This window comes from Penicillium subrubescens (genome assembly GCF_028828155.1).
Source record: "Penicillium subrubescens strain IBT 31985 chromosome Unknown utg000002l_segment0_segment0, whole genome shotgun sequence".
NCBI classification, from domain to species: Eukaryota; Fungi; Ascomycota; class Eurotiomycetes; order Eurotiales; family Aspergillaceae; genus Penicillium; species Penicillium subrubescens.
In genome coordinates this window covers 789,735-806,924 of record NW_026643152.1, presented here as the reverse complement: position 1 = coordinate 806,924, position 17,190 = coordinate 789,735, and the positions used below count along the sequence as shown (strand labels likewise).

General features: G+C 46.2%; 6 protein-coding genes across 6 annotated transcripts; 5 read left to right on the top strand and 1 right to left on the bottom strand.

The window, feature by feature from the left end:
- Window positions 1-1,448: 1,448 nt before the first annotated feature.
- On the top strand, window positions 1,449-2,161 carry N7473_001725 (uncharacterized protein; the record flags this gene model as incomplete). Its single annotated transcript, XM_057147665.1, has 2 exons — window positions 1,449-1,619; window positions 1,658-2,161. The coding sequence occupies 2 exons, from the start codon at window positions 1,449-1,451 to the stop codon at window positions 2,159-2,161; spliced, it is 675 nt and encodes a 224-aa protein (XP_057011319.1).
- A 1,536-nt stretch (window positions 2,162-3,697) lies between these two features.
- Window positions 3,698-4,075, top strand: N7473_001724 (uncharacterized protein; the record flags this gene model as incomplete). Its single annotated transcript, XM_057147664.1, has 1 exon — window positions 3,698-4,075. The coding sequence occupies one exon, from the start codon at window positions 3,698-3,700 to the stop codon at window positions 4,073-4,075; it is 378 nt and encodes a 125-aa protein (XP_057011318.1).
- A 484-nt stretch (window positions 4,076-4,559) lies between these two features.
- On the top strand, window positions 4,560-4,904 carry N7473_001723 (uncharacterized protein; the record flags this gene model as incomplete). Its single annotated transcript, XM_057147663.1, has 1 exon — window positions 4,560-4,904. The coding sequence occupies one exon, from the start codon at window positions 4,560-4,562 to the stop codon at window positions 4,902-4,904; it is 345 nt and encodes a 114-aa protein (XP_057011317.1).
- Window positions 4,905-6,809: 1,905 nt separating this feature from the next.
- N7473_001722 (uncharacterized protein) lies at window positions 6,810-7,841 on the top strand (the record flags this gene model as incomplete). Its single annotated transcript, XM_057147662.1, has 2 exons — window positions 6,810-6,935; window positions 6,984-7,841. 2 exons carry the CDS (start codon window positions 6,810-6,812, stop codon window positions 7,839-7,841), a joined length of 984 nt encoding a protein of 327 aa, XP_057011316.1.
- A 3,941-nt stretch (window positions 7,842-11,782) lies between these two features.
- Window positions 11,783-13,487, bottom strand: N7473_001721 (uncharacterized protein; the record flags this gene model as incomplete). The annotated part of the gene is made up of 2 exons (XM_057147661.1): window positions 11,783-12,389; window positions 12,601-13,487. 2 exons carry the CDS (start codon window positions 13,485-13,487, stop codon window positions 11,783-11,785), a joined length of 1,494 nt encoding a protein of 497 aa, XP_057011315.1.
- A 2,133-nt stretch (window positions 13,488-15,620) lies between these two features.
- N7473_001720 (uncharacterized protein) lies at window positions 15,621-16,674 on the top strand (the record flags this gene model as incomplete). The annotated part of the gene is made up of 3 exons (XM_057147660.1): window positions 15,621-16,101; window positions 16,165-16,213; window positions 16,239-16,674. 3 exons carry the CDS (start codon window positions 15,621-15,623, stop codon window positions 16,672-16,674), a joined length of 966 nt encoding a protein of 321 aa, XP_057011314.1.
- Between the last annotated feature and the right edge of the window lie 516 nt (window positions 16,675-17,190).

Below are 17,190 nucleotides of genomic sequence, written 5' to 3'. Positions count from 1 at the left end.
CTAACGGCATCTTCTCATCTCCAAATAAACTACGATAGTAGCCCTCTCAGAAAAGAGAATTGGAAAGGTCGCTGTTCTAGTAGCTCTCTCTCTCTCTCAGTCCTCACTATATATCTAGTATCGACTCAGCTCTCCGACAATTTGTCCGGGTATAATCAATGGATGCACCACTGATGCCACCGTCCCTATATACTCACCTCCGGAGTACGTACAGATTCTCCAAGAACACGAATCTGCCATACGAGTTATAGAAGACTATACTCAGGCCCTGAAATTAAACTATCAAGCTATAGACTGACGATTACTCCTCAAACTCATTTACAAAGGTGTATAGCGCTCAGGGTTCCCCGGGATTGGTGCCTGGATGTCTCAGGCTGAATTTGGCCTGGCAGAAAAATAAGAATACCTGAATTACCATTGCAGGGCCCTTAATACCTACATATGTAGGTAAGCAAAGTACCTTAGGTAATTCTTAGGGAGGACCTCGGGAAGGGTAATAGGAAGCTTTTAATCCCAAATGCATGCATCTCCAGTTTTCAAGGTGGTTTATAAGCCTCCATGTATGGGGGGGGAAAGCCACATTTTCATACATAGAGGCTTGTAAACTACCTCGAAAACTGGAGATGGAGGTATTTGTATGGGAAGGAAAGCTGCACTGAATGTGTTACAATACACTGTAAACGGATGCCTAAAAGCAGTCTAAAATCCAAGCCAAATTAAGACGTTAAGGCACCAATCCAGGGTAAAGTTTGAACCCTGAGCGCTATATAACATACACTTTACTCATTCAGTCCAATTACGCCGAGCTACTACTGACATTTGCAGTATATCCTCACAACCTTATCCAACCTGTCGACATTACTAGACTTTTTGTCGTCTCAGCAATAATTTATTTATAGCTGAGTGTGGGTCTCCATAACCTCTGGTAGGTGCTAAACCCAATTAAAGTAACTCATCGGCCAGTAAAACCGAAAAGCTTGAAATTTCTATCTTGCAGAGTTCTATTAGCCCGTCCCCGACGCACGAGGAGACTCGGTAAGAAATCCCGAATTTGCCCCTAATAAATATTTTTAAAGAATATTGAGTCGTTGTTAACCCGGAGGAAAGATCGTACTACAAATTAGGCAGGTTGTAGTTGAAGGATTGAAGATTAGAGTTATGCCGTTCACATTTCGTTAGGACCCCTGATTCTTTTGGGAAATGATTTACAAGAGGAACCGCTCTAGCGCTGTTTGCGCGGTTCTTTATCCCAGAACGGCTAGATTCCCCGCCAAGCCTTTTTACTAAAGCGCTACTCCGCCGTTAAACGTACTCGATATCCAACGCTTCCTGCCAAGTGTACTACTAGTACTCCGTAGTATAAAGGGTGTAACAATGACTTTAACATATATAGAAGACGAGCAAGAATATTATGATCTCTTAGAACTCGCATCCTGTTTGTGCTTGCAATGGCGCCTATTCACCTTGGTATTCTGGTCTATGACTACCAGGCGATTGATGTTGTCGGCCCAATCGACCTCCTTCACTCCGCTAATTCTGCGTTCTTGGAAGTGTCCAAAATGTTTGGCCCCGTCAATGACGATGCTATCTCTCAGGCGCCAGACTTTGTTTTTCACCATGTTTGCATCACGAAAGAGCCCTTCCACCTATTCACCAGTGCCATTACCCTTACCTCAACTACAACGGTGGATCAGTGTCCCGAGCTCGATATTATCTTGCTTGGGGGCCGAATCCCGAGGGCTTCAAGCTGCACCCGAAATATATTGATCTCATCCGTCAACATATCAATGCAGGAAAGTTGCTTTTCACGACATGCACTGGCTCAGCCGTACTTGCATCTACAGGACTTCTCGATGGAAAGAACGCAACTATCAACCATGCTGGGTATAAATGGGCGAAAGAGAATTATCCTGCCGTCAACTGGACTAAGGAAAAGAAATGGGTTGTTGACGGGAATATCTGGACTGGAGCTGGTGCTGTTGCAGGAATGGACATGGTTGCCTGTTGGCTCAAGGAGCAATTCGGTCTAGAGATTCTTACATATGCTGCCCGGAATCTGGACTACGAGCCTCGGGGCGTTGATGGTGTCTCACCTGTGATTCCTCGGAGATATGACGAGAGCGGAAAGCAGATCAGCACCCATGAATTTTTCTATTATTAGACAGTCAATGTTAGATTTAAAAGAATTAACGTACTGCACTCAAAGTACTGAGAAATCCCAATGTTGTCATTTCTTCAACTGTACCCTGAAACCCATAGGTCCAAAAAGGAAAGGTCCGAAACGGAAAAGTGGAGCCGAACCCCGATTTGGTTGCATATTCCGCCAAGACTTTTACGTCACAGCCCTGCGGTATCCTTCTAGACCTCCACGGCTTGGAACTTTCAATATTTCATCTCCGCAAATACAATGGAAGTCAAGCAGAAATTTGTTTGTCAGAATTGTAGAACCCGGAAGCTAGGGGTATGTGCTCACATCATTTGCCACGTTGGGATTGGACCACTGACGTTCTTATAATTTTAGTGCGATGGGAAGCTTCCAGCCTGCAGCCAATGTGTTCTTTCGGGTCATAAGTGCGACGGCTATCGAACAGATTGGAAATTTATATCACACATTCCGAAGCTCTCGTCTACTTCACAGCAACACAACCAAGTTGCGCTTGTTCGACAGGAGAGCCAAGAGACCTTATTACGTGCCGATCAACAAGACTCGCCAACCGGACCTATACCCCTTCAGGTCTATCTGAACCCCCTTAGCGTATGTAATTTCACAGAGTTAATAACGAAAAGTTATGTTCCCCAAAACGAACGGATTATACAAACGTGCGACTCGGACTATATGGAGCCTCGAATCTGTGGGTCTTGGGTTGAAGTGCTGTCGAGCCTTCCATCCCTGAACACCCCCGGTCTGGTTCTTCCGAGGGCAGTCGCAGCATTGGGAGCTTCACTACTATCTCAGCAAAGTGAATCCAACATAATCTGCACCCAAACCTACGACATGGCTCTCCACACACTCCGACAAAGCTTTGGCTTGAATCCCCGTTTCCTTAGCACTGAACAGATACCAGCTATTATGTGTCTTACGCTAGTGGAGGTACTGTTCCCCAGTCCGACATTTATCTACGCGCTCGCTAACTGGTCAAAGCTTATGAATCCAGATTCCGTCGCTGCTATAGCATCGCATACCCAGGCTGTAGGCATGTTGCTACATGCCCACGGACCGCACATGTGTAGTTTGGGATTACTACATAAGCTATTCGTCGGTTTTAGACCTCTTCTGGTTCGTGCTCTGCCACCCTGATCTTTCTGCACGTATGGTTGTTGAGCTTGGATATAGATAATACAGGCGTTACGAAAACGCCAGCCTACATTTTTAGCATCGCAACCATGGATTGACACCCCGTTCTCTCATTTCCGCCCATCACTCATGCAAAACCTCCTTAACGAAGTTGTCATCCTTCCCGCCCTCCTCCACCAAAGCGATTGCGTCCTAGGAAGCTTGGTCCAGGCCGATTTGTCCGATATCAACAAAATACCCGGTTCAATCACCAACATACTTATCCGCCTTGGCGAATGGGAAACGGCGTTGCAGAAAGGAGAGCAACCTTGCTATTGACGATGCGGTTATGTATCACCAGCAGTAGAATCAAGGACCTCTGACGATACAGGTCTACCTCTTTTTTGGTACCCGAACATCACCATGGCGAACGCTTTTACCCACCTATGGGCCGTCCGAATTCTCTGCCTCTACGAACTCAAGAGATTCATTACGCATTTCTCGCGCCATGACCAAGAGCAACCGATCTGGACCGGGCAGCTTCGTATGAATTACGATGACATTCAAGCCCAGCTCATTGCATTTGCGAAAAGTATATCTCTGAGTATGGTCTACCTCCTACAAGAGGAGATGAGACTCTTTGGGCCGGCATCTACCATCTTCCCACTCCAGATAGCTTACAAAGTATACAAGTCAGCTGGCTCTGGGCACCAGGCTGACATTGCCTACCTTGAGGGAATCGTTGATGAACTCCATCAAAAGGGCCTGAAGTCTGCTAGAGCTCATGTATTTGGTGACTGAATGCAATAATAAACATTGGAAACGTAGCAAAATTCCAAATTCCATAATGGCTATGTTCAGGTTGGATAGCTCCTAGCTGTAGGTACTATTGGTTTATCACACCTCTCCCTCTTCTTCTTGTTTCCTGCGTGCATGGATATTCATCTCCCTGCATATCTCAACTTTCGCGTTGTAATCAAGTTGAATGGGAATTGGGAGAATTGGCTATGCGGCCAGGGCTACTACTGAGGACTTGCCTGGATGGACTCATCTGCCTGTCACATTCATACCTACCTAGGTAGGTACCCTTGTCCAATTTTAGGAACAGGATTAGCCGTATGGCTGGACGCATGGATCTTTGAAAGTAATCGTGAGTTAGGCAGGAACCTTGGACATGCCCCGTAGATGGATTTGGTTTTCTGCCAGTCCACTCTCAGGTTCCCAGTTACTTGTCTCTCACGTATTCATCCTCTCATATCCTCACTACATCTCTCACATCTCCATAATGCAGCGGCGCCATCGAAGCAGCGACGAGTCTGGCACTCCCAGTTCTGCCATCTCATCTACCTTGCATAAAGATATTGACCTTACGAGCCGATTATCCGCCTTACTTGATGCTGCACGAAATGAAGAGCTGACATTCGAACTGCAAATCCTTCCCTCAGCAGAACCCCATGAAGTGTTGAGCCGGGTTCTATCGCCAAGTTCCGTTGTTTCTACAGCCTCCTCTTCCACATTTTTCTTCAACGCACAGCAGGTGACTATCAAGACAAAATGGATCTCAGCTCCAATAAACGAGGATTTCTCTGCGAATTCAAAGCTGTACTCCGCAAGTTGTGGAAAGATCTAAGGGTTGTTTTCCCGGAGGGGAGAGTTTCCCCTTGTCCCGCAGAATATCCACGAATGGTTCTTGAAAACCAGGACGCGAAGCTAAAAATTAATATACTCGCTGCCACCTTTTCCTGGATTCTGCTTGCAGGGTACCTGGTTTTTCCCACCACATTCAGTTCAATGCGCACTTCAACTACCCTGCGGTCCTCCGTGGCTCAAAGTGACATCGGTGAATTCACTTATGATCTTGTTCTCAATATTCCCCTTCTAGCTTTTGCGGCAAATTGTTGTTTAATTGGCAGTGCTGGCCAGGTAATTCTTTGGAGACAGAACCTCAACTTTATTTGGCTTCAATCAAAAATCTTTCTGTAAGCCAGGACCAACTTATAAATTTTATTATCTTTCTCCAAGTACTAATAATGAACAAGACCAGTTCTCATAAATTCTGCCACGGGTTTTATAAATACATTCATAAACGTCTACACCGAGTGGGCTTCACTCGTGGTCAGTGGTTCAAATAGTCACAGCATCAGTTACCGGGGGTTTCACGGTGTTTTCCGGTGTTTGTTTCATTATCTATCACTGTAGGGTCTGTCTGCTGAAGGAAGCCTTTATGGACGAGGTTAAGAGAAAGGGAACAGAGTGACACCAAAGGTTGTAGCATTCCCAGCGCTTAATTGCGAGAGTGGGGTAGTTACTGTAAGTATAAACGATGTTCATTTTCACCTTTCCATAGTCAAAAGCACCATATTAATGGCACTGCTGTGCTCGCTTGGCAAACTCTAGCCATACCTTCAGATTAATCCCATATATATTACTGGGCCATGAAACTTATGTAGCTATTAATGGCACAAGTATTTCAGGCTTTCCACTCTCACCTGTAGCAGTTCTAAGTTGAAAGCCGAGTATAATCGTAGCGGGCCTTGAGAGTAAAAGTGATCGTATATTATAAGCCGTCTCTACTGTTCTCTGTTGTTTGACTACTTTTAGCGCCGAGATATATACTGTAGCTGGGACTAACGACTTTTCTAACCCAACAAGTCATCAAAATTCGTATTCAGTACCCTAAGGCTGATCCTGGACACTTAGGACGTCTTATGGTAAATTCAATATCTTACAGTAGCTAGCTATGCAAGGATATGGAGGGACTTTTGGGTTGAGCCTTTCGAGTGGACTATAGGAGAGGATGTTATTCTGTGATAAATTGGGACAAAGTTACAGTATTCCATTTTAAATACGACACGTCTCTAGCTGAATACCTGCTATAATCTTCAGCATTTATCAACCAATCTTCTCTATTTGAGGCCGCACTCAGTCCGGACCCTGGTCTCTCACTTGTGGGAAGTATGCAAGTGTCTTGCCATATACCTATTTAAGTCAGATACAGCAACAGCAAACGAGACGAATGAGCCAAGAAATTTTCGCTATTATTGAAAATGACACCGCAAGCCACAAGGTCGCAAACATATGTGGGCCAAGGCTCGCTTCAACGCCGAAACCTTTGAGAACGGCTTGAATTGCTGTCTTCATAGTGACGTAAATCACTGTACTACCAACTGCAGCGCCCATAACGAACACACTCGCGATCTGATTTGTTAGATTAGTCTAATTTAGTTCCGAAATTAAATTAACTTACGAATGAAGATAATGCAGTAACGACATTTCCCCAGGCAGAAATCAGATTCACAATTCCTAAGGCAAAGGTAGCTGCGGTTAATGAAAATCCGATTATATAGGCTGAAATTGACCATCGTGATAGGGTTCGGCTTGCTGCATGGAGCTTGTCAAAACCCGGAATGATTGATGTGATATCCTTAGATACTGAGCTAAGGATGCTTTCAAGGTCAAATGAGAAGGAAGTACTGGGTATCGTGCAATTAGTTCCCTTTTGTTACTATTCCCCACTTTGTACATTTACAGCGTGATGAATCTGAGCCGTATGCGCCCAAAGTTTACTGAGGATGAGCGACAATCCATCATTCAGCAGCCGGCCAAGCGACGTACCGAAACTATGGGAAAACAACAAATACTACCAACAAGATCTCGCAGGGTTAGTGTAAGGAGCGGATTATCTGTGACTGGATGCTAATTAAACAAGGCTTCCCGGCTATCCGACAAAGTCCTGGAGCAGCCAGCAAGAGCGGCCATTACAGTATTATTGGAATTGAACGATGGTCACACAAATCTCGCTCAGGATTCTCTCAGTCGAGATGCCAGAATGTTTCTCAACCGGAGCCGGGAGTTTCGAAGCCTGCTACAACCTACACCGACGTCCACTGAGCTAGTGGAATATGCTCTGGGTCTCTCGTCCATGCTTATGGAGAATTATGCCAAAATGATCTTTTATGATCTCAGTTATGCTACTCGTCTCAAGCTAGCCATTATTGTTTGGCATTTCGATGATGACCCAGAGCATATCCGCGCATTCCTCCGAAGTCCGATCAGTAAGAGGGTATGGGAAAGTCTTTATGCCGATTACCTAAACTATAGTCAGCAAGATGTTCCCTATCTTACTTTCATACAATCCTTTGACTTCTTGTTATCGCGACAACTCCCAAAGCGTCAAGCTACTTCGGAAGCTAAGAAGTGTGAAAACTATCTCCCACAAGCTCTTACTGCACAGAGACACCACCCGACGTCCGTCCCACAGTCGCAGTCGACCAGACTTCCATCCCTATCTCCACGCCTGGATGCGGACGTTCGTATTAAGTTGCCACCACTTCGCAAAGTAATTGAAGGCCTTTTTCCGGGTCCTGAAAATGCAGCATCCCGCAAACCCTCCTCTTCGACGCTCGGTCATGATTCTACACTTCAACCAATATCTGATTTCAAGAAGCATCCGTGTACAACAAACAACAAGCTTACCATGAACGACCAAAACACCCTTAGGAGGTTGAGACAGAGAAAAGATGCCAATCTCGAAGTGAAATCCAAGAATCAAGATTCACAACTGTGAGTAAAAGAAAACGATCCAATTACCAGGCCATACTAATCCAGATACACGAATAGGTCCCAAATGAATGGCCATACACTCCCACGAAACCTTACCAAACGGAAGGTGCAATTCGACATAGTACTACGTAGGGGCAAGTCCATATCATCTGCCCATCCAGTTTAACTATACAGACACCATGCAGTGTTTATTGCACCGGCATGGACGTATAGTGCGTGATGGATCCAGGGGAGCCTTAGGCAATGCGAACTCTATTTTTGTTGTATATACAGATACGTGCGGCCGTAAAACTCGGACCTAAAAATTGTTACTGTCAAAGGCAAATCAAGGCGGAAGAAATGCTTCTCATTGTACCACTACAGTATTGATGCTAAGGCTAGAACCTGAATTTTTAATACGAGACTTACTTGATAGAACTCACTACCATTTGATAGGCAGTATTTTCCTATCATTTTCATGTGACATTTGATGGAATCGAAGTCAGTTCGCAGATAGAAAATCTCTTTTCCATTGTCTAAGCTATGACATCCTTCATAAAACAAATTTATGCCAGCCAAGAGCTTCCATAGCGCCTTGTTGGCTTAAACAAGAAGTCCAAACACCGCTACTGCACGTTATCTATCTCTGAGACCACTTGAGAATGGATATCCAATTTTCCTAGACTGTGTTCTCTCGGATCGTTTTCGAAATCCTCCAACCCATGGAAGCGTAAAGGGGTTTCGATCATTGCAACTCCTTATAAATAACATTTGAAAACAAACAAAGTCAGGATTTACCAGGCATCGTCAAAATACCCCTTCCTAACTCCACACAGCGATCTTGCAGCTGATTTGTTTTCCTTCCTCTTTCGATGGAGACATTTCGAGGCAATCTACTGTGATTTACGTTGCACCTGAGCGGCCGAATGTTGTCGGAGATGTACTAACACTAGCGAGGCAACAATTACTATTAAGGGGAGATTTATCAAGGCGCTCGGTTAAACACATACACAAGTTAACAACGTAGGCTTGAGGTAATTTGTACGAAAAATGCATAGAATGGTGATTTTGTAGAGTATCCTCTTCTCCAGGGATAAAGAGAACCTGGTACCGACTCGTTGATGATGGTGTGCAGTCACCGACAGCTGCGCAAACGGCTGACGATGACCCTTGATGACCCTTGTTACCGCCTGGATCTGGTCAGGATGCGCTACTGCTGATGGTCGAAGTAATGCCACCAGATGTAGTAAACTATCCCATCTCAACGTCTTTTGGTCGGCGAGCATAAGTTAGGTCAAGTCGTTGTTTGGTGGATGCGTCCATTGTGGGTATTCACCGGCCCTCATATTCCTCACATGCTTTCCCGTAGGGCAGGGTCAAGGTTAGCCAAAGAAAGCTGAGGTGGTCTGCGACTTTGTTTTGGCTCTCTACCAAGCTGCTGCACGTTGACGCAGGTGTTGGTTTACAATCGGCAGCGCCTCTGGTGTCATTTTCGCCCACCGTAGCTATAAAGAAGCTCAATACCTCCGGAGGTCAGAAGAACTTTGATGACTGCCAGTCAGGAGCAGCCTGGCTATATTTGGAACTGATAAATCCACCAACGGAAGTGTTGCCAGTCGCAGAACTTTGTAATGCCCAGCCGAACCCTAGCGGGAAGGAGGCTCCGCAAAATTCGCCGTCGGATTCTGGATTGGTAAGTGGCACCAAGTAGCTATTCAAAGAGAATGGTACTGAAAACCTTAGTCCTGTCCGTCTCAGAAAGCCGATGACGATAAACGTATTCTGGCCGCAGAGCCTTTCCAACCGGCGCTTGAAACACTAGAGCGCCTGGAACGGGAGGACCCGAAACTTGCTTTCCAGGCCGCGAGACTGGTGGGGTTGTACCGCCGCCTGTGGGGATCGTGCATCTCTAAACATGTTGATGTTCAGCGACTTGAAGAGGCCAATCAAGTGATGCGCGCCAAAAATACCCAGTTCTGTCGGGAGGAGGACTATCTTAAACATCGAGAGGAAGACCAGGTCGCCCGTCTAATCTCATTTGAGCGGTCCATGGACAAAGTTCGGCGAGGTCTGCCTGAGGTGCTTAAAGATTGGAACGCTTGTTCTACAGAGGAGTTAGCAGGAAATCCACAAGAAATACGGGAGAAACATTGATCAATATTGACTTTGTGAATACAACAAGAAGCTATTTCATCAAGACGCGGCGGGCTGGTAGTAAGTGAGGAGTTTTGAGTTTTATTTACCTGAGGTCGTTATTACAAGAACGGTGACTCTTGGTGCACGTTCATTCCAGAAATCCAACCCACTCTTAGAAATATTTAATTCACGACTCAGTTAATGGGCTTCCTAGGATAAAGCGGGTTAATACCGTTCCAAAGGAGATAATGAAAAGTTGAAGCTTGTCTAGTCAGCAAATACAAAATTTGGAATGTTCATAGAGTCGGAATTACTGTACCTCCAGCGACAGTAGCCAGTGTCCACAAATAACACCAACGAGAGCAACGGCCAGTAGGACACATGTCAACCCGGAGTAGTAGTATGAGACGGACTGTACTTGTGACCGAGCTGGAAATTGATAGTCGATGCGTCCAACTAGCCACCAATGAAAAGAAGCTATGCTCAGGATGTCGATGAACACAACGAATGGTACGATCGACCGCAGCGGGGAAAAGACGACGCTTCCGACCATGATAGCGATCGATTTAATCAGACTCGAGGAGGCAGCAAAAAGTGGACACCAGACTCTCAGACAGCGAGAAATATTTGATGGAGGCTGCAAGTGAATGCTGACTCGAAGATACTGCGGATCGCAATAAGCAAGAGCTTCATGAGCATCTACACAGGGCGCTCACGAACTGCTTGTAACGACGAGAATACACTGATCAATCCGGCGAGGATTCCCAGGGTAGTCTCGTTCGCTGCGCACCAGCTTGATGCCGCCAAAATAGCCCACAAGATCAATATCCCCACAAACAGCCCACGATCAAGCCACTGGTGGGACGCATGATTCTGAAATGTTACGCAAAGGAAAAGAATTCGAGCGCAATGTAGGAGCAGCGAGACGGTTGCCAAGGTCGAAAGAAGCACAGAGAGGATCTTCATGATGGATATGTTCTAGAGAAGATCAAAACTGAGGCCCGTATAGCAGATTCCCTACCTTATACTTGGAAAGAGTCATGTATAAGGAGGAAACTCGTAGAAATATAGGCACAGAGAGCTCCTGGGAAGCCCGAAGATGATCCTGGGTTCCGAAGGCACCGGACTAGCTGATTACTTTTAACGCCAATTTATCTTCTGTATATGATCAACTAGATGATGAAGCTTCATAACACATAACCAGGAGTATAGTGCTTACCAATGCTTCTGCGCGTTTGGATCCGCGGGGTAGATGAGATGGCCAATATAGTAATGACAAAGAAGCGAAGAACCCACTCCGATGACGGAATAATGCAGTATTATCTCTTGCTGACAGCTTCCTAGGCCTCGAGAAGCGGCCCGAGACCCGGGGAGATGTACACATCTGAATAGAAAGACCAAAGCATTCGGCGTCAGAAAGCCGGCCGACAGAAGCCGAGGGACCGCTGTGTTTCGATGCGTACTTCCCGGCGCCTGTTTGATCATCCAGACTCTGACATTTAAACAGGTACGTGATGCTAATTGCATAGCAGAGCAGTTCGTCGTGGAGGGCGCAAATTACTTGCACAGGCTGCCTGGATGTTGAGACCCTAGAAAAGCAATGACGTTCCTCCAGACAGTATAGGGTGTATCATTTTGCCCCTCAGAAAAAGAAGACCAAGTGAAGGAGCGGCCTCTCCATATAAGTACTCTGGCTCTCCCACTGTCCCCGTAGCCAGCACATGCCACGGAGAATGTACAGGCCAATGTCGAAACTCCTCCACTGGTTTTCAAATTTATCTGTCCCCGAAGTTTACGGTACTTGCGCGGCGATTTTTCTTGCATCCTGGCTTATCTATTCATCTGCAGTGCATACTCTCCTTCGCGTTGGATTCGTTGAAGGTTTTTCAGGATAGGGACAAACGTGGCAGGGATCAAGCCATGGAAGTCGACCAGAATACCGGTAAGCTTCTTGCTGTAAAGCCCGGCCAGGAGGATCAGTTCTTGTTGTAGGCATGTCGCAAGCTTGACCGTAATACTAGGTGGAAATTTATCAGAAACAAGACTACTCTTGTTCTGGTGCGCTCGGTCCTTGGAAGCATTCTTCAAAGTGACCTCGAGGAAAATAAGCCTCCTGTGAGTTGCTTGGGACGTCAAGAAACACACTAGGCTTCCTTCCTCTAATCGGTTAGAGTCTTGCCACCATCTGCATTGCTCGTTAGATGACTTTTTGCGGACTTGTGGTGGAGTAGTAAAGGACACGGTCGATTCGAGCTCCTTTCTCTCATTGATAAATATGTGGGGGGTCTGTGCTCCCAGATAGAGATGTGCCCCGCTATCTTTGCCTGAGAAATATGAAAATTGAGTCAAATCATTCTGCTGCAGCAGATCTCGAAGGACATCTTTGGCTGAACCGAAGATATCATGGCGCAGGAGTCGGAATGTTGAGTCAATGTATCTTGCAAAGTGTCAGGGAGAAAGTGCGGCTGAAGGAAGTTGGTAGAAGGTAGATATTCTGAATTGCCGCTGACAATCTCTCCATGGGTAGGAAGGATCTGAACTTGAGAGATTTCTGCAAGGTCGTTGTCGTGTCTCCCACCAGGTATTTGCATATCCAGCGGAAAAGACGACAGGGCTGATCCACTCTCCTTGGGATTTTCCTCATGTACCCTGGGTGTATAAGTTTGCGGTTTGCGCTAGAGATCAGGCTCTGCATGACTTCTATTCTGCTTTCAAGTCCGTCAAAGTCGGCCTTCGAGCATGTTTCAGCAATTTTGAAGGCCACTTCGCGGATTAGGTCGAGCAGTGCGGGAATTTCATCGTGGAATCGAGCGCGTCGGACTCTTGACAAAAGCTGGTACAAGGTATCCAGCAGTAACTTAATCGTGTCCAGAGAGATGACCGGCGCATTTTCGTTGGTCGCTTCACCTTTACTCAGCAGGCTCCGGCAGACACTTCTCAGATATCTGATTGCTCGATCTCCATTCGTTCCACCAAAGGATGTGTACAGATTGCCAACAAATGAATCGACAGAAAGACAGTTTAGGAGAGAAGTATGGGTAATGACTTTAAGAAATTGCGTGTCGTAAGTTGGAATAGGTCGCACTCCCTCTGGATTGTCTGCATCCGCAGTTGCCAGGATGAAATCATGTCCATGAAGATTGTCGTCTACAAGATCTTTAGCGAGGAATTGATGATTCTCTCTGCTGTCGCTTTCAAGAATTTCAAGAGCCCCGTTCCAGAATTGAACGATCTCTTCATGTTCCCTTCGAGAATACCCAGACCCTAACATCCCATTTCTAAGAAGACTCTTCCAGTCGAAGTATTGATTCCGAGCGTCCAGATCATAGGTTGTGGGATGGTATGCAGCCGGGTTTGCCTTGAAGTCGGAGGCCTTCTTCACATCGTGCGAGAATCTACACCTCTCACCGTAGTGGCACCTGCCACGTTGAAAGTGCACACAGAATGTTTCTGCCAGATTGCGTTTTCTGAAGCTGTTGAGTTCTCCTCGGTTGCTTGTTTTGCCCGGAGATCGCCAATTTCTGCGGTGAGCCATCGTGAAAGGAGACAAGGCTGTAGAATTTTTAGCTCTGGTGATCCTTAAAGCAGTATAATATTTCTAGTGCGCAAGGCTGCACGGATGGATAGGTGGGAGTGATTGTCTGGAGGAGGGAAATACAATCTAGAATACGCCAAGCAGGAATTCTCTTTGATAAGATGGACGTAAGTCTGCTTTGTACTTTGTAAATCTGACGTGTCCTAACGTCTTGCAGGATAACTCATACCTGCATCACCCCTCTTTTCAAGATCTCTTTACTTGCAGTATTCCAACTCTTGCCTTATATCTCCGCTCGCTTTTTTGGTTCAAAAGGGTCAAGGAGGATGAGATGGTTGGTGTGAGGTGCCAAATCACGGGATGGGATTCCTGTCGCCCGTCATCCGCGCAGTTTTGGGGGGAGGGGAAAACAGAGTTCATCTGAGTCTTCGCGTCGTGCTTAGGTAAATGAAAAATAGTACGATAAAGTATCATGCAGGATGATGATGGCTCGATTGGTTGACTGGCATAGAGTGGTGGTTGTAATCGTTATCTCCAAGACATAATCCCATGTAGAATTGATTGAGCTTACCATACCCTGTACCACGCCCTAGCTCAACCCAAACAGTCCAATGTAGGTATGGAGAAAGGATATCATGGCATTTTGTAGAGGCTCATCTTCCTGCAGCTTATCTTTTGGGCTGCTACCTGTCTCGAACTGGGAATCTCTGATCGTGAATTCTGAAACTGTAAAGGGAATGGGCTGAAATTGGTTATGCGTGATTCAAGGAACGCAAGCAGATTTCGAAAGATGAGCTTTCTCGCATGCTCATGTTAGAGCGGGAGAGGACAGCCCTTTTAAGTAGCCTAGAATCACATAAAAAGACATGAAGAGCTGAGGTTTTGAGTGAGGTTGTTCTGAACCGCGAACTAGAAAGTCCTTTTGGAATTCGCGAGGAGGCCCTTGACCACAGGTAAGTGGGGAACTTGTGGTTCTCCGGAAGCTGATTGGACTTCATTATTTGTCAATTTGAAACTGCGAAACCACGAGATTTTCGAGTTGCTTCAGCTTTTCTGACGTCCAAGTTCGTTACACATTACTGTCTACTATGTAGAAAGTAAAGTAGGTAAATTTTCGAATCCCGGGAATCCGCTCCTCAAGTAAGTAAAAGGGAACATTGTATGCTGTTGCTATTGCGTATCCAGACATGCCCACTCCTCTTCAGCGTTGGGCGCTTTGATCAATTCTCCAAAGCAAGACCTTGTGTCTTTTCTTGACAGTAAGTACGTAAAAGACATCGTGTTATAGGATACCTTCATGATGATTGTACGGGCGATACGTGATTTCGAATATCCATTTTTTAATACATGATTGGATGAAGGTGTGCTGGGGACGGTCCCGGTCACCTTGGAAGGCCTGGTATGCTCCAGCTCCTAGAGACTAGGTCTTAAAGTTTACGTGGATGTCCCTGGGATCCAGGTATGAACAACAATAGTAATGGCGGAGTTTATCGACCGAAATGGCGATATCTAGCTTTTGCGTGGGGAGCTGAGATCCTAAGCGCTGAATTTGCTGGTTGGTGCGTGCTGTGCGCTCAGTAATATCCTATCTGATTTCGCCATGCGTCAAAAGCAACAACCGCCGCTGTAGTTGCTGCGTACAGCATGGCGTATCCAACTACATACCACTTTGTGCGTCATGTCTCACGGCTAATCATTTGAACCAGGTTTTGTGACGAGTCAGGTCGCCTTATACTCTGTTAATGAGCACTGGCAGGCAGTCTTTAGGTACATATTGAAAGGCTGGCTGATACTGAGAGGAGACACGTGGAAACATGCTCACAGTGACATGAAGACAAAGCAAGCCCTGACAGTCTTCCTAGCCAGACTAAGGCTAGCAAATGGACTCACAGAGGGCATAAGACAGGATGGCCTGTACGACCCTAATTTAGTACATGTGATGACGTGGCTCCTGCATGAACAAAGCCCCTCGCCGGAGACTTGTCGACTGTCGGTATGAGTATTAATCCAACAAACTCACAGTTTTCTCCAAGTTTTCGGTCTGCTTCATATACATCGGCAACTAAGATAGTCAACAGTTTTCACCGTGGCGCACGTCAATAACAGCCATATTCTTTAATATCCCTCTCCACGATGTATAGATGTGAGACCTGCACTGCCTCCTTCGCATATGAAGACGAATGGGAGAACCACATGGTTAATCACCATCATTGGCTTGAATGCGAGACATGCACCAGGATATTTCGCACTCGTGTCTCTTGCAATCAGCACATGAACGATACACATCATTGGGCACCCCGTTTTGAGTGTGAAACTTGCAACAAGTCGTTCCGCTCTGCGAATGCGGCGGCCCAGCACATGGCAGATGTCGGCCACTGGCAACCCAAGACCTGCTGCGAGACATGCACGAAAAAATTCCACAACCAGAAGGCTGTGAACCAGCATATGGATGCATTAGGTCATTGGGCACCCAAGATCGCATGCGATGTATGCAATCAAAAGTTCTATACGCCTGCCGCCGCAAATAAACATATGAAAGACAAGAATCACTATAGGAATTATTGCAGAGATTGTGACCGGCGATTCGAGAATGAGAACAACCTTAAGATGGCAAGTCTCTTCTTATCCACACTGTTGGAAGGCCCTTGTGTTCTAACCATGGAAAATTCGCCAACAGCATCTTCACTCAAAGACTCACCACGGCTCCAACGTCCTATGTCCTTTCTGTAAATCCAATTTCACTTCCGCCAGTGGCCTCACCTGCCACCTAGAAACCGGTTCCTGTCCTAGAGTGCCGAGCTTGAACCGCGAATCTATCCTCCGCATGATTCGCGATCGTGACCGGGATGGTGCCATCACCAACAAGCAGATCGAGTGGTACAAGGAAGACAGTATACAATATGCCGCCACCGGGAATGCTTTCAACGGCTCCTATTGGGAGTGTTACCTATGCCACAAGGAGTTCAGCAAGAAGAACGCTCTGAATCAGCATCTCAACTCACCTGTGCACAAGCAGAAAGTTTATCGCTGCCCAAATGCAAAAACGGTGTGCGGGAAAGAGTTTATCGCTCTAGCTGGATTATTCAGTCACCTAGAAAGCGAGTCATGTGCGTACATGAGATTCGAAAAAGTCCAGCAGCAGGTGAGTGACGTGATTCAGGGGCGGAGACTCATCACATCGATTTAAGGTCGGGTTCGAATCATATTCAGTACCTCACACAAGCACGAATCGTTTTCTCTCCGAATCACGGCTTTGCACGTGGGGTTGCTAGTGTTTTCTGTCTCAGCACAAGCGAATCGTGTAGCGTTGAAAACTTCTCCTATAGTTAGTCTTGAGGGGCGAAGTACCGTACCCTTGGCGAGTCACCTACCGGCGAGAGAAACAGCGGATTCTTCAGATCTGACTCCATGATAAGAGCAACAAGGGTGCCTAGAAGCGGTTGTCAGTGAGAGTCGCGACCTTGGCTAGGCGCCCATACATACCCAGCATCGTAACTCTCAAAATGTTGGTCATTGGAGGGGATACTGTGTCAATAATAAGTTCTGTGTTGATACTATATGGCTTTTTGACTTACATGTACTCCTCCGGCCGAAGTGTTTGGCACCTTAGCAGTATGGCTAGCTTCAAGGCCGCTGGGCTCTAATGTTGACATTAGTATTACTACTGCCTACTATTTTCCGTTAACTCCCTATAAATCGAAGA